A 26,191-nucleotide genomic window follows, 5' to 3' on the forward strand; every position below is an offset into this window, starting at 1 on the left:
ATGCAAATAGATAAGAAATGGGTGAAAAAAATCGACACTCAGACATGTAATTATTGTTTTTTTTTTATCAAGCTGTTGCTATCAAATGATGTATGAACAAACATTACTGTGCCCTTTAACAGCTTTCCAAAATGGCTTTTCGAACATGACAGTCTATGGAAAATCTTAAGTGTGGCTTATGAGTATGACTCTTGCAGATTTTCACCCTGTTTTGAAACATTAAGCTATCATTCTTAAAAAATATTCTTTATTCATCATTTATTCATACACAATTCCAGAAACACAGGCAGCGTGTAAGACCTTGCAGCTCAGATATTTGAAGCTTGCAACATAGATAAACCATGCCCTTTAAATACAGTGAATAAAATCAAGCAGATTAGAATCAGTTTCAATACAATTGGACATTAAACAAAAAAAGTTTAGGAATCTTAAAATCCCCACTAGGGAGTTGTGAGGCAATTTAAACATTATTACCTCAGCTTGGTAAACATAGATGTAAATGTGACCCATATCAGTGTTTAGTGAAAATGTACAGTTTTGGTATTCATGTTTTTGTTGAACATGCTTGAATTGTACTCTACATATGAAAGTCTTCTTGACCATGAAGGGAGGTGTATATGTAGAAGTTATTTGTTTGCATTATTAGAAGTGCCCAAATGTTCTTTTCACAATCATATTGCAATATTTGTTTCAGAAAAGGAGTGTGTATTTTTTTCTTAAATGTTGAACTTTTGATGCAAGAAGAACTAAGAGGAAAATGAGGCAAGATTTCGAGGGACCCTGTCATTTCTCATTTTCAATCATCGGGAATATTATTTTGCATGCTATTTTGATACAAAATGCCTTCGTGGGATGAAATTTCGTCGAAATCAGGGAGAGCTTCTCAACAAAAAGGTGAAAAAAAAAAGATTGAAGGGCACTTGTTTGATAGCATCTTGTCTGAGGATATCACAGTTGCCCGCTGGCTACAATTGATTCTCAATATGATGTCTGAGATTGATTGATTACCCAATTTTTTACTCTCCCTTTTTTCTCTCTGTCTGCCTGTCTGTCTATCTGTTTGTTTGTTTTTTTTCTTCTGTTTTTTTTCCTTCTTCCGTTGTCTCTACTTGCCTCTTCTTCCACTCAGCCCTCAGCGAGTGCGTCGCTTCCTGGTGATCGCGATCCATCAACTCATCCTGGTCGAGCCTGACAGCAAGAAATTGGGCTGGGGTGTTGCCAAGTTTGTTGGCCCACTGCAGGTAAGACAGGAAGTGCTAAGGGAATGAGAAAATAATGATGGAACTTTTGGAGTTAGCATTATCGATATGATTACATCCAATTATTGTCATTATCATTATTGATTTATGATAATAATGATGATAATAATAATGATGATAATACTAATGATAATGATACAGATAATGATAATGATTATGATAATAATAACATTGATGGTTAATATTATTATAATTATTATTATTATTATTATCATTATGATTATTATTGATATTGTAATCATTATTATTATCATCATCATCATCATAAACGATTTGTAATCATGATCATGATGTCATTATTTTCATATGCAAGAGCTTCTCTTTGTGTCTTGGAAGCAAAATCATGCTGTTGGTATCAGACTGGTGAAGGTTTTCCATGAGCATGGTCTTAGAGTGGGTGTTCTGTTGTCAGATGAGCAAGAGTGTGCGACTCTCCCACAAGACAGGAGCACAAACAACCCTTTGTACAGTAGGTCTGCTGTAGTGGCCCATCAGTGTCCTGGTCAATGGTCAAGTTTTTTTTGGGGGGGGAGTTGGAAATGAAGTTGTTTGTCCGAGGCAGTGTTTAGAACTGCTGCACTCTTCATGAATATTCACGGTGTGTCAATCCTCGCCCGCGGTGGGTGGCTGTCGGTGACGTGAGCGCCACGTCTCGTATTTGCTCCGCGGTGAACCGATGGCACATGCTCAGAAAAAGTAGGTCGTGTCAGTTTCATGAATATTCATGTGAACATTATCGTGCATGTGTGGGCTAAAGGCATCCCAGATGTGGGAAGAAAGCAAATAAACACCACTGTACGAAACCCTTTAGCTTTCTAGAGATAATAATTCTCCGGTTGTCATATCTGATGTGAAACCACTTTTGTTTTTGTTTTTTCCCTCGACCCTCGGGGGTTTTCCAGAAAACCCCAGGGTTGTCGGCGTCAAGTCGGAAAGTGGCTGCGAATGATAAAGCACGACTCTTGTTGCTTAAAGTGTCAAGTATTTGTATAATGAAATCTACTGGTATGTAAAGATGCTGTAGGGATTATATTTGATCTTCTGCTACAGATGAATATTGTACAAGCAGATGAGAACATTCTTCTTGGAAATATTGCAACTAACTTGTACCACAGTCAAAAAAAAAAAAAAAGATTGAATACTGCCTGGATGGCAGGGAAAAATTTACAGGCAGGAATGTAGCTTTCACCATTTCAGCTTGAAGTGATCATTTGGTTCATCAAATTTCTCATAGACCTAATTTGCAGGTAGGAATGTAGCTTCAGCCATTTTGGCTTAAAGCAATAGTTTGGTTTGTCAAAATTCTAGTAGACTTGTTCGAACAAATGCTTCACCATTCTGTCTGTCCGGTCAGAATAGATTTCTGATGTTTCCATTCAGCTTCCCTTGCTGCTTATGTTAACCAGCTTTAGAGATTGTGAATTTGCCAGTACATTGTCTCTTTGTGAGTGAAAGGGCAAGGAAGGATATGTGCTTACATGTAGTTTGAGAACGCTACAAAGTGCAGTGGCCAGGGTTTGAATTCTAGGCCTGTCTTTTTGAGGCATACAACAGCATTGTCTCGTCGCCACTTATGTGGAGTGAGTTGCTGTGGTTGTACAAGTTGCTGCAATGAATTGCAATGAATGGATATGGAGTGCAGTAGAACAAAATAATTGTGTATTTTGATTCTGTTTGTTTTTGTTTGTTTGTTTGGGTGTTTTTTGTTCTGTTTTGTTTTGTTTTTGTTGCCTGTAAAGACTAACACGTTGGGACTTGTGGCCTCATGAAGATAAATGTTTGCAAAAGAAGAATTCTGTGATTATTTAGCTGGCAGGGCTATATGGAAGGTGCAGATAAAAAGGGAAGTATAATATGTTTAAAATCTTATACTTATAGATAAATTAAACTGAAGACTTTGTTGTGTACAGGACAGTGCACATCAACCAAAGTTTTTTTGAATTTTGTAGCATTACAAGGTATATATGTAATGGCTAGAGAACCAATGTCCATGTGAATGAATATACCATTCTTTCCTTGACTTTCTCTCTCTCTCTCTCTCTCTCTCTCTCTCTCTCCTGCCTGTATAAATCTAACTGGCTTTGAACGTAAAGCAATATGTTTTTATGATTGCGCATATTGTACTTTGCAGATATGTGCATTAATGCATGAGTTTTTGTTCACTTGTTTGCTTCAGTATTCTTTCAGTGCACTCCCCTCTCCCAATTGCACTCCCCTCCCCACCCCCAGTGTTCATGATATAAATTTAGAAGAGACAGCTACTAAAACTTAACTTTTCCTCCTCTTCCTCCCCCCCCCCCCCACACACACACCGTCATAACTGCTGCCACATCCCTGATCGCAATTTCTCAGAATGTGCGTGACTGTCATTTTGAAAAGGTCACCTCCATATCAGCTTTCTTTGTATTTTGTATTGATATTCTTCTTCTTTTTTTATTGAAAAGGGGGCGTGTGGGATGGATGTTGTGGATTATTGTTATCATTATTATTTTAACCTTTTCAATCTCCCAATGGGAGGACTGTTCATCATTTCAAGCTAGTTTGGGCCCATGTGACAGTGGGTGAGCTTTGATGAGCTTTTGCAGTCAAATTGTATGCCCCTCTGATGGAATATGTTCTCTTATGGAATGATTTTACAGCTACACTTTTTCTTTGGTCATAGACACAACTCAAAACATTAGCTGCATATAGTTAATTTTGTTTTTCCTTCTCTTGTTGTCTAACCAGTCCATATGTTTTCTAGAAAATATGTTTTTTTGATGGACGTAAAATGTTGCATTAAATAGCATGAAACCACAATAAAGATGATATCTACTGTTTGTTTTGCCATACTTCTAAGATAAAGTTGCTCTTTAAAGAGCTTCAGTGCAATTACTCTTACTGTTAAATGGGATACTCTGTAGGACTGTATTCATCGCTGGCCATTATTCTACCAATAGAGCAAATTTAAAAGTGACTCAAAGATACTTAGGTCATGATGTCTGGGCTTGAGGTGATAATACACTTTTCTGCTGTTTGTTGCCATCACACTCTACCCCTCTCTCATTTGTTTAATGAACTTACAATGTACCTCCCGTCACTCATGCCCATTACCACCACTACACACATTTCATTTTCTAATTGCAGACAGAAAAAGCTGAAAACCTTACTATCATTCTTCAGTGCCTAGACACAGTGAACTCAATTTTCATATCACACCAGCCTCTATATTCACGCAGGTTTATCAGCAGTGCCAACTTGTTTTGTGTTATGTATAGCAACATCATTTATGTTTTGTATTTATATTGTGCAATCTAGTATCACATCATTGTGGCATAAGAAAATAAGATTTCACCATTAAACTAAAGCATTTTGATAATGTTACATTGTAAATGGCTCTTGCCCAAACAAAGTACAATGGAAAGTCGTGGTTGATTTCTATCGGTTGTTTTAATTCTAGGTTTCTATGACTCTTCTCAAGTGAAAATGGCGCAGCCCAACGATGGGACATTTCGCAATTCATCATCATCACTATTCATGTTTACGTGGTTTTGCACAAAAGGTCAGGGTGGTAATATGTGCGAAACAAGAGAGGAGTTGCGAAGAGTGGTTAACATCATCCATTTCTCGTTGTGACAGTCCGCTCTCGTCTGCAGGGAAGTGAAACAAAAGTTTGCAAGGCCTGAGATAATCATCCGTTTCTGAGAATCCAGGGCACCCCTGGTAGGGAAAGGTCATCGTCTCCTGTTAGTCATGCCTCAGAGAGACGAGCCTTCCTCAATTCAAACGTGCCGCAAATCATTCCCAAATTTCCCATAATTTCAGCTGGAAAAGTGGACGAAATTAGCAGAGTGTGTAATTGTGTTGTCGAGCTGCAGAAGTTACCCATATTGTTTGCATTTTCTTCCCCTCATAATTTCTGCTGGAAGTGATACATTCCACAGAATATTGTACTACTGTTTTTGGTAACTGCGGGAGTAACATGCATTGTGTCAGTACTGGGTACCAGCATCGTGAGGGTTACAGAGTTTAGACTCTGATGCCTTGTGTTGAGAAGAGACAGTTTTGTTCTTTTGGTTTTAATAAAGCGTGTGATCAAAACCTGAGAAATCATACGTAAAATGTCCTACCTGTTACCTTTTTGAAAACTGATTTACCCCTAGTTCCTTATCAAAGCAATAACTATTGTGGAGCTCTTCTTTTGGTACAGGCAATAGCATTTCACCTCTCTTGAAGCCTAGAATCTTGTGGAATGTGAGATAAATAATAATACAGGGAAATGTTGATTGTTGCTTGTTATCAATGACTGAAATCTGAGGCATAAGAAATGAAAGAAGGAGCTGTTCTGTAGGTGAAAAAATTGGGAGCCCTGATGACTGTAAAATCTCCTTTTAAAATAGAAGACCATTTTACCAAAAAAAAAAAAAAAGGAAGAAAGAAAAACACTGCCTGAATCAAAGTGCATTTTAGTCATATTTGCAAGAGCCAGAAGTGCAGAAATGAAATGGTGCCAGCCAGGAAATGTGATAACATTAGTCCATATGCCCAGTCACTGTGACATGAGAATTATTCAGGAACTGTTCCTTTTGGTGTAAAGATGTTCATCATGCTTTTTTCCACTTTGATGTCATTCTACATAGAGAGAGCTTGTAGTCTGTCTTCTACCTTTATTGAATCTACTTGCCACTACTCGGGATACATTCTGAAAGGCATTAACTTGCTAAAGAGTATCGATCATGCATATGACAGTTTTGTTTGATATTTATTATCAGTGAACGCAATATGTGCTGATATCTCTTTGTTCACACTCCTTGTGTAAATGCACTTGCTGTAATCCATCAATTAACCACCCAAGTGAATCATCTCACATCAGGGACATTCACACTGCTAGTGAAAAAAAAAAAATCATGACATTTGAAGAAGTGTAGTTGGAAATCATCAGGCAAATGTACTAGATACACACACACACACACACACACACACACACACACAATACCACCGAAAAATCACAGAAGGGATTATGTCGAAGGGATTTTACTCCTCTTTCGTGACTTTCAGTTTCTTCTGAAACCAATAAACCATGCTTGTGCCATCTCATTATTCTCATTAGTTTCGAGATAATATATCTCTTGTTCTTCAATATGAGCAGTTTTTCCAGTCTCTGTTTCTGTCAAAAAGAAAAGAAAAATACATTTTTGCTTCTAGGGGACACTTCAACAGTGTGGTCTCTGGAAACATCTGTTTGTATGCCTGCTAGTATTAGGTAACAACAATTTTCCTTTTTCTTTTTCGTTTTGGTGATTTGTCTTGTTTTCAAAGGGTGGCAAGATTTAATTTCTCACTCATGCACAGAGGCAATGTGTAGGAAGGAAAGCTTAATTTTAGCTGTCCCCTGGGTGCATTATCATGCTGAAATTCCAAGAATCACACTCGTAACAGCCTTTGGGAGGGACATTTGTAGTTTGTTTTTTTTACCTAATAGAACAAATGTTGTCTGTTACAGGGGATTTTCTCTCTCTTTTACCTACTGGTACATCATGGAGCACTATGTCGAAGCTACATATGTATTAGCTGTGGGCCAGACATCATTTCCTCAATGGCGCGATGAGTTGATAACGGTTTGTTACGACACACTTCAGACCAGACGGATTTGCACAAAATGACTAACGATCTAAATTAACGCAATTCATTATGTAGGGTACTTTCCCTTTTTATGGGTGCTTTGAAAACAGAAGAGACAAGATTTCAGTGATTACAAGATATATAGACGATGATTGAATCGTATACAAAATACAGTATTCATCGCATAATCGGGCATCTGATAATCGGGATCCTCGCTTAAATGATATACGCTTCCCAGAAACATTTCCACCGCACGTTATTTTCACTGGATAATCGGGCGGGGACCTCTGATAAACGGGACAATTTTTCTTCAAGCGATCTTTGATTTTGTTAATATTTTACACAAAAAAATCTACCAAAATACCACAACAATATTTCAAAGATTCCGTATCAGTTGTCGTTTACAACAAACTTACAAAGCAAGCTTCGGATTGGTGTGTTTTGACCTCCGTCCATCCAGTACATGTACATGCATAGCCACGAAAGCGCCGTGTATAAGTATCCATGCCATTGCAAAGCACATGCCTTCGCGAACATTCTTCTCCCCTACATAAGCAAAGCCATGTGCTCGCTTGCAATTCCTACTCGACTCAAATCCAATAAAAAACATGCCTCGCTCATACAGCCCAGGCTGTGTGCGTTGTTTAATCTCAGTCATACACTCTGAGGGCAAAGTCCATTGTTATCGCGCGCCTTCGTATCTTGTTATCTACTGTCTTTGGTTTCAACTTTCAATACAGCTGTACACTGTGATCTGTGTGTACGTCACAATCTTCCTCAGTTGTGACTGGGCAAAAGTTACGTGATTGAAATCATGAGGGCTATGAACAGTTACGTATTCAGTGAAATGGGGGAGAGAGTGGGAGGGAGAGCGTGAAAGATGAGAAGGGTTCAATGTATGTGCGAATACGTAACGTTTTATGAATCTAGACTATGAGCTGACATTGATTACGTGTACACGCGTGTTTGACAGAAGAATCGAACCCAGTTGCGATTACTCTACATCATTGCGAGAATGCAGGGAGAGCTGGAGGGTCGCGCCGAGGGATAGCGTGTTGTGTATTCATGTACATGTACAGTACGTCAGTATGCATGTGTGTGTGTGTGTGTGTGTGTGTGTGCACTACATGTACATGTCGTATGCCGTTAGTGTATGGTGAGTACTCATCGCGAAATCGGGCACCTCGCTTAAAGGGGCCGTGTTTGCTACTCCCAACCTGTCCCGATTATGCGATGAATACTGTACTCTAGAGTGTTCTATACCAGTCTAGCATAGTCTGTTTTGTGAATAAAAGCTTCTAGCGTGTTCTCCACCAGCCTGGAATGTCAAAAATGCAATGTTCTCTACATCATTATGTCATCACAGATTGATTCAGTTGCATGAAAATCAAAACTTGGTTACATACAGTTGTACTTCTAGACAAATCTTTGACAAAGAGTAAGTCGATACAATCTAAATAATTTAATACAATGTCAGTGTATTTTAGGACTTATCTCGTCTCACCATATTGCCGCCTTTGTCACAAGAGTATAATAACACATGGTCAATAATGTTTACTTAATGAGGTCTGCGATTGGATTTTAGAGAAAAAAAATGGAAAAACGAATTTGTGCAGGCTTTTCATATCTTATTTGTTTGCCAAACTAACATAATGTGGAAAGATATGATATCATGTGTTTGCACACAACAGTCAGGGGTATGGCAGATGGTATTGGAAAACCTTGTGATGTGATATTGGTGCCATGTGTGTGTGCTGTGTTATTAATAATGCCTCTGCCAAACCGTATTTGAAGTATTGGAGTTATTGTGTGGTCAGTCAGTCGCTCTGGCGGTCAAGGGGTTGATTGGCTGGTCAGTCAGTTTCTTGTAAAAGCTCAAGTAGAGGGAATGGCCTTTCCCAATTTTCGAGGAATTCACGTGACGTCTTGTTTGTGCAATCGCCTCAAGAGTACAGATATGCCTGGCATGACGGCATATTCATCATTGCCATGGTAGCAGCATTTAACGAGAAACCTTCTGGGGCAAATTACGTTCTATACTTTTTTAGCGGCTCTTACGGAACGTGACACATGTAATGACCTTAGGGATGTTTGTTTGCAAAAAGTGGTTTTTTTCTTCTTCATCTTTTGATGAGTTTTTGCCACAACAGCTATATGTCTGTTTTCAAGTAGATTGATTTTTTTCCCCTACTGCTTTTAGGAATAGATGCGGCAGGGATTTCTATGACATGTAGTGATATTTCTTTTAAGGAGCAAATTACCACTACAAAGGCAATAAGCATTGCTAAGCTCTGCGTTATCTCTGACATCTTTGCTTATGTTATTGCAGGTTAGTGTGAATTGAATTCTTTTTTTTTTAGCAGTTGGCACCATCTTAATGTTGAGCATGAAACATACCGCTGTGTTACAACAGTGAATATTTTGAGGTGTGAAAAGTGGTTGCCAAATTTGATCTGCACTTGAATTAATTTGATTGGACATGTTAACATACATTGTAAGTACAAATATCTTCAGTCTGCACAATTATGAAAATAGAATTTCACTGACCATTATTCCAGTGTGAAAAAATTAAGCTTGCAAAAGTTAAGTTGCCCAGTTTCAATGCATTGGATGCCCCAAAATTTGTTAAGTACTTTTTAAAAAAGGAATTGGTTCTTGACTTTGAATGTGTAAATACTGCTATGATTATTTAACTCTTTATGTGCCATGGTGGAAAACCCCTGTGTGCCAGTTATTCTGAGACACGAAGGTAGTCATGCTTTGAGAAAGAATTCGGTTTTTCCAATTTGTATAACTTCTACAAATTTCTTTTATGGTTGACATAATAGTGAGCAAAGTTAAAGAGGAATGCCTAACTTTGCCTCGATATAAATTGTATGACAAATCTAATTTCAATTTTTCTTTTGAATGACCAGTTGCTACATTACTGTAAAGGCATGACTTTTGCACATAAAACCGTGGCAGAAACTTAGAATGTACACGCAAATCTAGTTCAGAACACCGCTTGATAGTCAATCACCACACAGAATGCAAGCCGTATGTGACAGGAATAAAAGCGCGAGAAACACTTTCATCGTACCGCGGGATTAGCGATTTATGGATCGGTTTAAGCGGCTTTGTGTGTTGAGCAGAATATGCGAAGTTGGCACGCCGTCGACTGAGTCGGATGTTCGAACGTGGCACATAGAGAGTTAATTGAATGTTATAATGTCACACAACTCAATAATCCTTGGTTTTCAGTGTAAGTTTAGCTCTAAGGATGGTTGAAGTAACATCGTAATTTCAGTGCATATGGTATTTACAAATGACCTGTAGGGAGTGGTTTAGAATGTTTCAAAATCAGAGGTTTGCAATTCGTAGTGGGTGTGGTTTAGCCCTTAAATGCTTGTACACACACACACACACACTAAAGTGAATGCCTCCTTACGCATACATGCACAGACGTTGGTTTTAAGGAAGTCTTTACAAGTATTCAATTCGTCATGGTGTAGGGTTGCTTTTTTCCAGTCCAATAGACTGTCTGTACAGAAAATATGAGAAGATGTGGGGGCTTGTTGTTTTGCATTTATCTTTTTCAATTATTGCTTTGTTCACAGAAATCATGCTCTTTGTGTTTTCACATATCGTGATTTGGCAACTTGCCAAACTATACTCTTCCAGGAAATGTTCATTAACATTGCATCCGTATGAAGCGCTAATTTGTACTTTGTTTGTAACGAGAAAAAACAATATTTCCAGCAATCGCCAGCCATGCAAGGAGGAAGTTATCAGTAACTACTTCAAGCATTACTTTCATTTTACAGAGGCCAGGAAATGTGAAACTTGTTTTTTATTATTATTTCCCATTGTTGGTATGTCCTGTAAATTCTTTTCCAAGCAATGATCTGCCATACCCTGAAGTAACCTGAAAGTCATGTGCGTCGTTGCTCTAAATTCAGTGCATTTTAGTGGAATGATAGTACACTAACTCACTGTGATCTCGCTTTGATGAGCACAAAGACAGCATATAGGCTGCATGTGTTTGGTTAGTGATTGTTGTGGCAGATTTCCAACATATGATGCACCGTGCCATGCCTCGGGGTGTCGTCATACCCCAGGTTGCAGCGTTGTGTAGTGCCATCTTGTGTTTGTAAGATGTACAATTACACACTGCCGTCATGGCAGCCAAATTTGTATATAGCAGTCAGCAGTAATGTTCCCAGTGCCAATTCAGCAATGCTGTTATTTTCCTTTTACTATAATTACTGTAATGTGACATTAATATTTTGTGTTATTTTTGTAATCCAGAATGAGATCATTATAATCCACAAACTTGTCCCATGATAACTCATTTTACGTCTTCAGTAGACTGGTGATGCATAGTGCAGTGCAGCTGTCTGTGTGTGACATTGAGATCACTGGTGTAGTGTATGAGAGTGCTGATGCTGATGCTGCTGTACTGCTGAGCTTATTGTTGCAACAACATTTTCTTCCATAAAGCACTAAATGTTACTTTCATCCATTTTTTTTTTTATAACCCAGGAAAAAGCGCTGGGAAAACAGGTAAATGAAATGGCAGCTTTCTACTATTTGGTACCCCAAGGTACCGAATAGTGTGGAGAATCATGTGGAAAACTGTGAGAGGGCCAGTACTCTGTGATTCAAGTTGAATGCTTGTTCTTTTTTTTTTTGGGGGGGGGGGGGTGAGTGGGATGAGTTTTGAAGTTTTTTTGAGAAAAGAAATCCCATTGATTGTGCTTCAGGTTGTCCATCAATCCATCCAGGATTTCCTTCTAATTTTCTAATCTTAGCTTTAATCAAAATGTCATCAAACTTGGTGGTGGGTACAAGAACAAAAAATAATGAATTCAGAATTCTTTTCCTACACTGTACATTGTAACTCAGATATGGGAAAGTTATTTCATAAGCTTTGCATATGACCATGATATCACAGCCCAGTACAGTAATTAGATTTTGGGGAGCATTAGTTGAACTCAGTGGTCAAATGTGACAAGAAATGAAATAGATTTGGATGTGAAATTATACAACTAACAGCGTTGTACAGTGTATGTTACGCTGAAAGAATATGTACAGACCAAATTCTTAAGTTTGGCTGTGAAACTATAATGAATGCTTTATATCTTCGTCTTCTTGGGGTTTACTGCCATTTTGCGCATGGTTGATTTTATATGAAGAAATGCAAATAGGCATTCGCAGACATTGCTAAGTAGAACAAACAAAGCAAAACAGACAGATGTATGCCATTTATATCTCTTGTCTCCAACATCATTTGAAAGACAAAAGCCAAATATCTGAGACCCACACACTAGGAAATTACAGTTCTAACTAATTTGCAACCCGTATGGGAGAGACAAAAGAAAATATGTTTAAAGAGAGCATGCCCAGTTTACAATGACTGGAAAAGAAGTGGTCTGCTTCCACTAATGAAGGCATTTAACCGTAATTACGTTTAATGTGTTTACAATCCCCTGTGGACTCTTTCAATCATGTATGAAGGAACACGTGAAATTTCCTGGTATGGAAATGCATTCTATTATTATCATTTAGAAACATGTGCCCAGCCAAATATTTTCCTTTCTTGGAAAGGTAGTTTGACTGCCATTAGCATGATTAGATAAAAATGGAATCATGCATTGATGTTCATGTCTTTCTGTTTGATAGCAAAATTGCATTTCTCAGAAATTGCTTTCAGTCAAAGCTTCAAGGATAGAAGACAATTTTGCTGCAGTAATTGGAGTCACGGGGAAAGTTGTTGGTTGTTTTGTTTGCTGCTTTAAGTGCAGGAAGAGGGCAATTGATAGCCCCAAGCATTTATGTCTCTTCATAGCTTTTAGAAACTAGTGTGAAAGATCTGCCAAGTTTCTCTTCTGTTTCATGACCGTCCGTCAAAAAGGTCATCGTGTGATATTATCATGAAACAAGGTGTAGATGGAGTCATTATCTTAGCAGCAATGATGATCAAGGAACTAGGATAGTGTATTTGTGAAGTGTAAGCAATAAGATTGCAATCTATAGCAGAATACACAGTCTCCTATGCCAATACATGCACTGTTTGCTCTCTAGGAAGACCAGTCTATGGTCTTTAAATAAACAATTTCCAGACTGGACCAATAATGTATCACACTCAGTGTGTACTTGAATTGTTTTCTTCTTTTTGATTTAAAAAAAAAAAGGATAAAGAGATGAATAAGAAATAGAGAAAGAGGAAGGAAGAAGTGGGAAAGAAAGAGGGAAAAAAAAGAATAGGCACAAAAATTGAAACGCTGATTTGAAAGGCAAAAGTAGTCATGTGAACAAACTACAGTGTACATCTCACTCTGGATTATCATCTTAATAGTCTTGGACAGAAATGCAAGGAGCAGATGTCTGTCTGTTATTTCCCACATACCCTGGCATTCTCAAATGTGTATATGGTTGTTAATAGTATATACACCTGATATATGTCTGTGTGTATGTGTGTTTGTATGTGTGTGTATGTGTATTTGTATTAAATTGTGAATACATCTACTTGAAGACTACAGGCATTTTGAATAGCATTTACAGAAGCATCTAGTGGTGCATTTGCATTCTACTTTTCTTAGATGATCTTTGTTGTACTGTGGGACTTCTGTCTCAGTATGTCTTTATCAAAAGGATTGTCTGTTAAGGTCAGTCAGTGAAGTGTTGATGGCTTGCTTGTAAGGTGAGATGATGTTAGCGCCAGCCTTGCCATAACTTAATGGTGGATTCGATTCGAAGGAATTCCTGGAAAGGATGAGCTCATCAAGCCAAGAAGTGAGTGTGTTGCCATGGTAACTGCATGGGAGACACACTTCCTCCAAGTTCTCTGGTAGCATTAGTGTGTCCTTCAAAGATGTGCATTCAAACCAACCAGAGCAACTGGGAGATCTCAGTGCTGTACATCAACCCTCCCCCACATACCCACACATACACACAAGGAAGATAAGCCTGGGTGTACTGGAATTTTGTGCAATGTCCTTCAAAAACACTTCATTATATTTAACATCCTGTATTTTTTCTTTTTTTCTTTTTTTTTTTGGGGGGGGGAATATAATTAGGCAAGTTACATTTGATCTGTAATGACAACTTGAAATTGCTGTTTTGAGCCTTGTGGCTGACTATTGATGATTTTATTCTGTTAGTAGTAAATCTTTTAGTAGCACCACTGTTTGATTGTATTTAGCAATAGAGGTTGCCCTTGTTATGCCTTGTAACAAATTTTTCTCTCATGTTGTTGAAAAAACTTCCAAAATAAATGACAAGATATTTATTAGAATCCACTTGCTATAAATACATGGTGTCACACTGGTGATTGGTTTGTTCAAAAGGAGTAATTTGCTGATGAAGTATCTCTCAAAATTCACACCTCAGATCTAGTTGCAAAGGCAGGTAAGCATTGGCCAGTACTGTCTGCTGAATTTGAATATGCGTCACATTCAAATGTCCATATCTGACTCTAGGAAGAAATGTTGACATTTATGGCTTGTTTTTAGTATTTCTAGAATGATTACTTACGCATTGTAATTTCCTTGAAAACTGTACTGAGTGAAAGGTCAGCTAAATATATAATATCAACTATTCCATTTGTTATTTTTCCGAAAAATATCAAGCTTGCATGAACAATGAACAGAATATCAGCAATACCAGGAAAACCATGGTTTGGATCATTCAGTGCTGTCAGTTCATCAAACCTTTTATTCGTGTAGAAATCCTGGCGCAGCTGTTGCTTTCATTTCTCAGAATTTCATCCCTCGTTAGCTCGTATGCAAATTTAGGAAATCGGGCTCAAAGCTCTAACCATCTGCTCAACAGGACTTTATTAACCCAATGCATGCAGAACTAGATGCATCATGTATTTAATCCAGGGGAAAATGCTAGAATCATTGTATGTAATGTGGTTGATGTGGATATATATATATTTCTGCTTGTTCCTATTCAGAATCATTATTTTTATGATTATTGCTGTCATTCTTCCAAGGAGCTTATGTTTTTGTTTGTGTTGGTTTGTTTGTCTGTCTCTTTGCAAAATGATTCAAAAAATTGTGAATGAATTCAGATGACACTTACAGAAAAAGTTGATAATGACACAAGAAAGAGATGACTAAATTTTGGTAAGTGATCCAGATACCTGTCTGGGTCCAAGATACTTTTTTTGATATTTTTTGAAGGATTATTATTGGCAAATAGGGCCAACAAACAAGGGAGTTTAAGCTGCGCATATTTGAGGGGTGCATATACACTGTATATGCACATTGAGCATGCGCTTGAGGTGCAGCATGCAGTAAGCTGCTGATAAGATAGACTATGAGACACAACTTTTTACATGCAGAAATGTATCTTTATCGTAAAAGTGATTTTCAGCATGCATGTATGGGTGGATATGAGTTGCTTGGTGGAGGTCTGCTCCCTCCGAGTGCTCTTCAAGTTCCCATTGTTATCTTTATCAATATCCATATCAATATCATTGTCATTATCATCGTGCTCATTATCCCAATTTCTGGTGTTTACATTGATATGATAATTTCCTTTTCAGTGCCAACATTCAAGACGTATTCCTCACCAAAGTCGAGGTTTCCATCACAATGAATGACACACACCCTCAGTAGATGGTTTGAGTGTCAAGATGACAGTGAGACTGATGGTTAATGTCTGACTGTCGTAGTTTAAACTAGCATTAGAAATAAGAATTGGGGCTCCTCAAACTGCAATTTTCAGAAGATTAAGTCTTGTAGTATTTTTCTGTTGTGGCTTGTTGTTTAAAACCACATACAGTTCGACCTCGATTATCCGGCCTCCTTTTATCCGGAAATCTCTATTATCCCGATGCGTTCAAGCAGGGAAGGACTTTTTTTTTCATCCAAAAATTGAAAAAAAAACAGTGACTTTAACATCTTGTCATGGATCTATTTCACGAATTTCATAAGATGATAGGTTTATCAATATCTAATGAGGTAAAACATGTATGATTTTCACATAAAGATGTACTTTATTTTTGTGAAGAAGGGACTACAATTTTGCGCAGGCTAGCATAGATTACACCACTGTTGCGGGGTACGCTACCTGCCTAGCTGCCAGTGCACTGGCACGGCAGCTTGGACGGCAGCTATATACATTAACATTGTGTCTCCCATATCCGGCCAATTCGCTTATCCGGATGAGCGCTGGTCCCGACATGGCCGGATCATCGAGGTCGAACTGTACTTTTAATCATAAGGTTCCTGGTTCAAGTCCCCTGGCTGCAGTGGTTTTGCCCCTAGGCGAGGCACTTTATCCTTGTTGCCTAGTCCTTCTGAGGGGGGTAACGACCTGACAGCATTGGGATTCATGGGTGGCATGATTCATTCGCTGCCTACCGGAATACATTCAAAAACCATGAATATCGCAGGTCAGCGAATATGAATATTGAAGCCTACGCTCATCGGTAACGGTTGACTCCAGCCAAGAATTTTCGGCTGTGTGTGTACCTGCATCTGGACATCAGTAGTGATAAAGCTATGCACAATTCATTACAAGGATTCTCGAATATATCTGAGCCAGACCAGCCTTCCCACACCATGCTGCCGAGTCTCTAAAGCTGTGAGTCTCATTGTTGCTTACTTATAAGCATTTCTTTCCTCTTACACATTATGCAGCAGCCACATAAGTCTGGTCATCATTCAAAACATAGTTCATCCGTTCTTTCCTGTGGTTTTGGTTTTATGTATGCACATGTGACAACTCCTACTGGCACTCTTATCCATGACGTTGCAGTTTGTCTACAATGCTAGAAAATTGTTTCATCTCAAGAATGTCCTATTTCTGTGGGGTTAATGAGGGGATTGAAATTCACATTACAGGACAAGTATACTTTGAAACTGGTGTCAGAAATGCCATTGTCTTACTCTCTATGTGATATACACTTTAGAAATATTGTATACTGATGTTATGGTGGTGAGTTTAGTCACTTACTTTTTCTTTTCTTTTCTTTTTAGCCTTGGTGTGTCATTATTCAGCAATGAAGGGAAGCTTTCATAATGTAGCTGATGATAAAGAATAGAATCGTTGATTTTGTGGTGTATATGTACTTTAGTCGCTGAGAAAGTTCATAGTGGAAGATTTACAGAGTCTGCTTATACATGGATATTGTGACAATGAATTGAGTCCACCGTTATCATTAGCTATACTGTCATTGTATCATCAAAGTCAAGAAAACTAAACAAAGTTTTTACTTGATGTGGAAGCCTACCTTATTGGGAGGAATCTTGCCAGGGATTAGGCTTGCCAGATTGTAGATATGAAATTCTTGGCAAACTAAATAAAGTCAGACTTTTCTGCTCATCACAAGGACGCACCCATGCTGCCTGCATCATCACAGCCTGGCGAGAAAAAGTGCAAGTTTGGGCCATGATGCTTTGGAGAGTGTCTCTTAGGAGCCAAATGTGTGGCAAGCACATCGCTAGCGGAACAGTTCAATGTGGGTTAATGCCCTAAATGGGGTGACCAACCTAGTTTTTAACTGGCTCTTCTGTGAATGTCCCCACCACTGTCTTATCTTGTATGGAAAGCATTGGGTTCTGCCTGAGTAGCTGCCCTGCCCTGCCCTGCCCTGCCCTGATTCTTCCAATCTTTCTTTCTTTCTTTTTCCTAGAAGCCTTTGCAGTCAATTTACAGGACAATCCTATCTGTCACCAGCGGATGAATAACTGTAGGAAGTGCCTTGAGAGGAGGCTAAGTCACATCCCAGCAGACGTGGGGAGCCATTCAGTGCTTTCCCCCCTTATTTATCTCTTTTCCGACATTTGCATCCCGACAAAGAAACAGGAACAGAATTAAGAAGGGGGTTGTTCTCTCTTGAGCATCGTAACAGATTAGCCAGATTAGTCACACTTCTGCTGCAGCTCTGCCCCTTTCCGCCAGCTCTCTGGGTTTCGCAGAAAGAAACCACCACCTCAGAATAAGCGACAGAAAACGTAAGCACTCTTTAAATGCATCTCCTCAGCATGGAAAGGATTGCTCACTGGCTTATTTTAGAGAAACCCGATCCTCAAAATAATTCCCTCCATGAAAACATGGGTGGATGTTACTCCTAATAAGCACCGATCGTCAGAAACCAGGATAGCGTGATCATTCAGGAAAGCAAAAATTGAAATAGACTTTAGAGGCAGAAGGTCACTTAAGTGCATCAGTCACAGAGATACTTGCATTACCTTGTGGCATGCATGACTAATGCTTTTTAGTGATGATTAAAGTGCAGTGTAGTACCTGCATATTATAATAAGCAAAGTCAAATAGTACCCCTGGATTGATGTAATAATCCGAATACTGATAACTGTTTGCTATTTACAATAGATTACTGTGTAGTGATTTGAGTTTGAAAGGCTGCTCAAACTGGATTAAATTTATGATATGGCAACAAATAGCTCAAAAGTGTGTAGCTATTGCAGCATTTGCTGCTTTTGGCCTAGCAGCTTTGTATTGCATCACCGTGGAGACTCCTGGGTAAAAAACCTTTGAAGGCAAAGTCCCAACATCAAATTGTCTTGTCTTACGAAGAGATGGCTTTATATCAAGTAAAGATAAAGCTCATTTGATTGAGGAACAAACAAACAAATAAACAATGAATGATACATTTAATTCATGGACGTAACTGAAGTATATATCATGAGACACATGAACAAATATGTGTCAGGAGAATGAACTCCACAGAAGAAGTTTGAGTAAAAGTTCTGAAGTAAAAGGAACAGGTCAAATTATATTTGTTATCCCTGCCAAGAAGGTTATGTTTTTGCTGGTGTTTGTTTACTTGTTTGTTTGTTTGTTAATGTTATCTGATAATGATTTCACTGAAAAGGTTATTGCAAAATCTTTATGAAACTTTCAGGTCCACTGTGATGAGAGAAACAAATATTTATTGATTTTTTTTATTTATCTTCTTTTTTTTTTTGGTGGTGATCTGGATCATAGTCCAGGTCCAGAATTGTCTAAAGGGCTTTTTACACTTGTAATTTTTTGCTTAGTCCCATACCAACGATGGGGCTAAGGGGGGGGGGGGGGGGGGGGGCCTTAGCCCCACCGTTGGTACGGGACTATCCTTAGCCCACTTTCTGTTTACACTCGTTTTTGCCAAAGTGGGCTAGCCCCACTGATAGTCCAGTACTATCTGGCCCTGCAAAATAGCAGGGTTAGCACCGCAATTGCGGTGCCAAGCAAGTGAGTGTAAACAGAACGAAAAAATAATCCTGGGCTAAGCGAAGGAGACGAAGTCCGACCCCCACTGACCAATCAGAAACGAGGTAACCAAGTGCTGCCGGTGCGTGCGTGTACGTGTACAGTGCACAGCGTAATCATGAATATTCATGTGGTTTGGAAAGTACTGGACTAAGAAATACGAGTGTAAAAAGGTCAATTTTCTCCTTAGCCCCGGACTACAGCTTAGTACGGGACTAATTGGCGAGTGTAAAAAGCTGAAAAAATTGGTACGGGACTAACGATAGTCCTGGGTCATAGAAAGTCTGGGGTTAAGAAACACAAGTGTAAAAAGGGCTTAAAAGGATGCTTGCTCAGTTTTATGGTGTCTAGTGACCCTGTAACCTTGGCGAGACTTGTTCTCTGTGCATGCTTCTAGTTTGAAATCAGACAAATACTGTCGGCAGTTGTGGCCGTGTAATCATGAGAGTTATCATCAAACGTGGTGGGATATCATGTGAGAAAATGTCCAAATACTGTTTTGGTCACGTGACCATTATGCTGTTTGCAGATGACTCTTCATTTGATTTATGCACAGAATGTTACTAATTCTGTAGAAATGGAAACTCTTGTGGGTTACATTTCCACAACCAGGCCAATTTCAGTGCTCTATGTTTTTTTAAATGATTTTGTGGATGCGAGTACTTCTCAAAGAGGTTATATAAACATGAATAGGCACTGGAGTTCTACACGTGTAACTCGCCATAGGCCCTGTACAATTGTTCTGTGATGGAGTGAGTCGCTGGTGTAGGCTTGCCCAGTATGGCAGACAACGTTCCTTTGCCAGCATTCTGGTAGCCAAGGAGAAGCCAAAGCAAGGAGTGTGGACTCGCATAAAAGTTCAAAAGTTCATGTACACCCTGTATAAATTTTCTGTTAGCAAAGTGGGGCACTTCTACGTCTCCTTGTGATCACAGAAATGTTATAAAGCTCGCCCTCTATAGACAGTGAGTATTATAAAACTTCTGTGGCACTTCTGCACTTGTTTTGATATTTCCCAAAGTACTTCACACGTTCTTAGATTCTTGCTAGTTCAGTGAAACACAAAATTCACAAAAACATTCCACATTCACAGCACAAATTTAAGTACTACAATACCCCTTGCACTATGAAATCAAGAATGATACTTTAAGTCTACACATATTCTTCTCAGAAATCCTTGTAATTCAAGCATGCTATTCAAAAGAAAACAGAGTTTAAAGAGAAAGTGACCTTTTTTAGAGGTAAATTTTCTGCCTCGCAGAGCAAAACATGAGTAGTTGATTTTGACACGAGCTAGTCTGCTGGTAAATGTACTTTCATGTCATTTTCAGATTAAATTTCTTGGAAACTGTGAAGGTTTTGTCAACAGTGGCTGCTTCCATTTAATAACTCTAATCATCACCCAACCCATGTTGAGCTGGGGAAGACCAACGCACAGTGTTCAATGAAAATGGTGGTGCATTTCGTGATGAAATTGCTTGTCACTGACTATACATGTTTTTTGCAGCAATGATAATGATACTACTACTACTACTACTACTACTACTACTACTACTAATGATAATAATAATAATTTATAATGAGTACAGCATCTGTAATGTGCCATCGATCTAGTGGCCTATTCTGAGGCGCAGAGGGACATATAAAGAGAATAACATACATTGTATAGTTGTACTTATGAAAGATGAAGAACAAGGAAGAGATAGAAATATATACATATCCGGTAAACAATTCAACAAATGTATTCAACCAAAACAAGATGCGAACATATATCACTTCAGATGCTTTTTAATTGTTTCAGTGGTTTCTGCTGATTGGATCCTCAGTGGAGGAGCATTCCAGAGAGATGGGGCTGCAGAAATAAAAAGCTTTTTTCTCCTCGAGTCAAGATTGTTCTTTTAACTGTTCATTATTTATGATTACATGAGCGGAGACTTCTGCCAGGGACATATTCTGAAACAAGGTTTTGCAAATATTTTGGAGCTGAAGAATGTACTACTTTTCATGTATGAAGCAGAATTTTAAACTCTATCCTTTTGGATACTGGTAACCAGTGAAGATTTTTAAGAACTGGGGTAATGCTGGAGAAGCGAGACGTTCCACTGAGGGCCCAAGCAGCAGAGTTCTGAGCACGCTGTAGTTTGGCCAGTTGCAGTTCCATGTGCCAAATCTATAGGATTTGCCTGATACTAATACTGTGTGCCCATCATTGTGTCCCCCATCTTTGTCGCATTATTAATGAAACATAGCTCCATAACCTATTACTGTGTTTGTGATGATATTCATAGCAGCTGATAACAGTAGTATTTGAAAAAAAAACCTTGTTGCTTCAAGCAATTGAGTTCAACAATTATTACAAACAACCTTGGTAAAATTCTTAAATAGAGTACAATGTTTATGATTGGAGTGATGGAGATAGTACTCCTGCTGCTACTACTACTAAGACGAAGATGACGACAACCGTTACTCCTACAATTTTCCCCCTAGTATTTATTCAACTCAGATTTCATTCAGTGGTATGGAACTCATACTACCATGCCCTACCTACTTCCATACGAGTATTTTTTTCTTTCTCTCACTGGTAATTTACCTGAGAAACTCTATGAGAAAGTTGTATGAAGTGATAGTGGGGGAAGACTTGCAGGGAGGATCAGCAAAATTTCTGAAGATGAGTGAAATTTCAGGTTTATTTGATCGCATACATACTTATCAGTGTAGATGTCACTGAGTTACTAGTGGACATCCTACGTGAATAGACCTATCCCCCTCCCCCCATATTTTTCTGGAGGATTTTTTTTTTTCAGGAAAAGCTTGATAAAGGTCATATTCCAGATAAATCTTGAGCTCAGAAATGAAGAATACTGTATACCCTTTTAGAAAATCTTAAATTGAGTACATATTATTAAGCTCAAGATGATTAGAGGAAAAGGATGCTGACAATATCACAGTAGTGTGATTGAAATGACTCATGTCAGGATCAGATTTCCAGCGGATGCCACTGTGGATGTTGAATTGGCATTCAAACAGTTATAACTGATTTCACATTTGTCCAGAGGAGCTCACATTTTCCCTTGATCTGTTGCCCATTTCACATGGTATAAATCATTAAACAATTGATGCATTTCGCATCAGGATGACCTTCCTTACTTAACCTATTACTCAGGGAACCTGGTATCTACCAGGTTCTTGTGGTGTCATCTCATATTCGGGAACAGGAGCAGTCAAGCCTGAGCTCACTAGATTTTGACTTTCGCTGACCCTATTCTAGAGCCGTCGTAGCGTATATCAAATTGGAGCCTAGTACACGCTCTATTCATATCTCACTTCCGACCGATATTTTGCATTGTTTGATGACACATGCAGTTGACGGTGGAAAGGTGATACTTTCTGCTTGACTGCTTTCACACAGCTAGGTGGATTACCAACCTGTCTGTTCTTTGTTGAGGGACAAAAAGAATCTCGTTTGGGGATGTCGATGGCTCTCGGAGAATTTGCGGGAGGAATGGGTTAAGGTATCTTCCCTTTGCTTTCACACATACCCCGAGTGCTTAATTTGAATGCTGAATTACAAACACGATTGCAATTACGATTCAAATCATTGTTCATTCACATGACCGAGGAAGGCTTCATCCGTTCTGAATGGAATTTCAGAGCGAAGAGGGGAGGTTTGGCTTCCCATCAAACTCTTGAGCCATAAGTAGCATGCAATTTGACTGCAGTGCGGGCATTTGAGGAGCGCGGCCTTTCTGTGGAAGTGGTTGAATGGTCACCATAAGCTCCACCCCAAAAAACATGATTGGAGGTCAGTTACATTCACATGGTGATTTCGCTGCTGAAATCTGGCGAAATTTGATTGGAAAACACCTCCGGACCGTCATTTAAAACACAATTGGAATTAAGATTCAAATTGTCCTCTACGGTTCCAATTTGCATTCACATGGGAAAAAAACTTTATTTGAAACATGATTGTAGTGATGCATCATTATAATCGCATTTCAAATTGAACACTCTTGTTCATGTAAAAGCTAGGTTCTTCTTGTTTTTTAAGGGCATCGAGTTAAAGGGACTGTACAGTACTGGTTGAGGTGGGGATTCATGTTTTGAACATTCCTAAGTGAGATAATGAAAAGCTTCTTATAAAATATGAAAGAGCATGTAATTTTAAGAAGGATTCAACATTTATAGGATAAAAATTGGTTTTCAAATGGCTGAGATATCCAAAAAAGTGCTAATAATAAAAGGCGACATGCCACAACTTTATTTAGATCCCTTTGTTTCACCTTGTTTTTGGATATCTCAGTCATTTCAAAACCGATTTTCATCGAATAAACTTTTGATACCCCTTAGAACTGAATGCTCTTTGACATCTCATAGAGTGGTTTCTGAATATCTCGCAAAATGTTAAAAGCTAAATCCTCACCTCGACCAGAACTGTACACACCCTTTAATTTGGTCATAAGAGAGAGTCTGCCCCCAAACAATTAGAAGAGGTCTTCGGCTTTAGGCCCAGTTGTTCCACGCTAAACCAATGTTGTGTGATAATGTCGTATCCCCTGTCTCCCGAGGTCATAGTAGTCTGTCCCTCAGGTAGGACATGAAATGGACGACCACGTATCAGAGTCACACTTGGCTACTCCGCCTCCCACACCCCCACTCCTCCCCCCAGCAGGATGCTATCCTGATGAATTCTGGCTAATTAAGAAATAATACTGGCCCCATATGGTTTTCCCCGTGACCAGCAACACTGTGTATAGATGATACTACTGTAAAATGAGGAATGTTCGTGCGCATTTCAATTTCGCGAATTTCGCGTTCGCGAGCGGCAACATTCACGAAATAAAAATGCACGCGACAGTTCTTGCCTACACAATATGCATTGGATGCCTGTGGCAAGTCACGAAAATTTCATGCTGCAAGAAAGGCTGTCGGCTTCAATTCGCAAAATTTTCATGCTGCGAATATATCGTGTTTTACAGTATCCCGCTATTAATTTTTCACGCTGGGCAAACATCAGTAACCAGTGCTGGTAAATGGTTTAGCAGATGATGATATTTTATATATATATATAAAAAATTCCTTCTACAATAAAAATTATGTTCAGTCAAATGCACAATTCAGGAAAATTTACCCACTTCAAATAACTGAATTCATGTTTACAGTAGTCACAGAGTGGTATCAACCACACACATAGAGCCATAAAAAATAAAACTTGCTTTAAGCTCATAATTTCACTTGCAAAGGGCTTTGTTATAGACCCCAGAATTACATAAACAAGAGCTGTTACTTGTGAGGGGAATTCTACTCCCTGTTTAAGTTTTCAATGCACTTTTGAAAACTATCAAAGAATAGCACAGATAGTTGTTGCACTTGTTACTTAGCCCTTCTTTAAATGAAAAATGTCATCATCAGTCAAAGGTTGGGAGTTTTTTTTTTATTGCAAGAAGTAACCTTTTGTTGTTTTTGTTTTGTCTTCTGGATGCTTGGAGGTGGTCTGTAAGTTGCGTATGAATGATCTGTAGCAGCGTTGTCCCTTAAATAACTGCCCCTCTCCCAGCATGTCCCATCAATTGACCTACTTAAGTGATGGGCGCACCACTTCTGTGCCTCTCTGCGGGCATTCTAGGCGGACGAGATCTGTTCGGTGATCCCACGCCTTTGCAGGCGGCGGCGCTTTACACGGAGTGACAGCGACTCGCTTGAATCATGCATCACATTCAACAGGAGGCGATTACCCCCAGTGGTTTCTGAGCCGAAATTAATTGAGCGGTGGGGGACTCGGTTTGTTTCGATGGCTCTTTCAAATTAAGCAGCTTTCTTTTGGGCTAAAGGATTTTCTTGTGCACCCCCCCCCCTTTCCCAAATGAAACTTGAATTTCTGTCAAGATGTATCCAGGCCCTCAGAGCTTACGTGTTATCAGTGTAATGGGGACAGGTCTCTCAGGGATGATTTCTTTATGAGTACCGTGCACTACCGCTTCATGCCACTAAAATCCAGGGGCGGCAACAGCTATTAAAAAGAGATGAAGGCAGGATCTTAAAGAGGACCATAAGTGGAAGTACAAACACTGTGAAGCTTAACATTGCAGGATGGAGAAAACATGGATTTTTACATTCTTGTAGTTTTATTGAAGGCTTCCCTCTCCCGTACGCTGTATACCCCTTTTGTAAGTGTCACACAATTTTGCATGGTTGAAGAATGGTGTCTCCCAATATCGAGTACAAAAATTTGATAGTAATACTCCTCAGAGTTTAAAAAAAAGAGGATAAAACTACATGTAGCCCTACATCATTTGAGAATACACTCTCCTTTTGTGCCAAGAATAACAGTTGGAATTTTCAGGAACTGAATAAATTCACTTGAAATGTACAGTTTGGCTTCCCCCTCCATCGTAAGGAAGATTCCATTTTTATTATTCTGAATAAAAGTCTGAATCACCTACCTCTGCAAATACATCGGCATATGAAAGGAATCTTATTTCAACAGCTACAAAAGGGACACACAAACTTTAATCTACTGTCCAGGAGATGTTTTTGCAGGAAGAATTGTACAGCATCTTCTACCACATTGAATTGTGCATCATTTCCACTTCCTGCCCAGCCTCAAGGATGTGGCAAAGATGTGGTAAAAGGATGTAAGTCCCACCAAAGCCATCAATTATCAATAAAAACAGCATGTATACATTTTCTAAGGAACAAGGATGTGTGTTTGTGTGTGTGTGTGTTTTGTGCGTACCCACTTCCACATTTGTAAAAGAGATTTAGGGCAACACACATTGCCTGTTGGTAATGAGCTCTAATCACAGTACCCTTCATAGCTAGTGAGGGACTTTTAATATCACACCTTCCATGTTGCCTGGAAATGTACGTTGTTGCCACCTACAATGTATCTTGTTTCATGGGAATATGTAACACATTACATTCCTTTTATTCTCTTTGAGTAAGTTTGATTGTGTTTAAACGTCTACCGATCACTTTGTACTGTTTAGGCTGTTATTTTCGCAAGGGTTTCATTTTCATGAATTTTGCGAATCACGGTCGGATCGCGAATTTAAAAACTTATACAGTACGATGTCACTGTGTTTATGTGATACAAGTCAACTTGAACGTGATGTGGCATGGGAGAA

General features: G+C 38.9%; 1 protein-coding gene across 1 annotated transcript in view; it reads left to right on the forward strand.

Moving 5' to 3' along the window:
- Positions 1–1,129: 1,129 nt before the first annotated feature.
- LOC139725151 (protein CLEC16A homolog) overlaps positions 1,130–26,191 on the forward strand; it is a gene marked incomplete at its 5' end in the record, with an annotated part of 54,284 nt that continues 29,222 nt past the window's right edge. Inside the window, one exon of the mRNA XM_071636241.1 lies at positions 1,130–1,241. Within this exon, the coding sequence (XP_071492342.1) occupies positions 1,130–1,241 (112 nt within the window). The remainder of the gene's footprint in view (positions 1,242–26,191) is intronic.

This window comes from Diadema antillarum, unplaced genomic scaffold (assembly GCF_040938485.1).
Source record: "Diadema antillarum isolate AM-2024a unplaced genomic scaffold, OU_Dant_1.0 seq00000016_RagTag, whole genome shotgun sequence".
Classification (NCBI taxonomy): Eukaryota; Metazoa; Echinodermata; class Echinoidea; order Diadematoida; family Diadematidae; genus Diadema; species Diadema antillarum.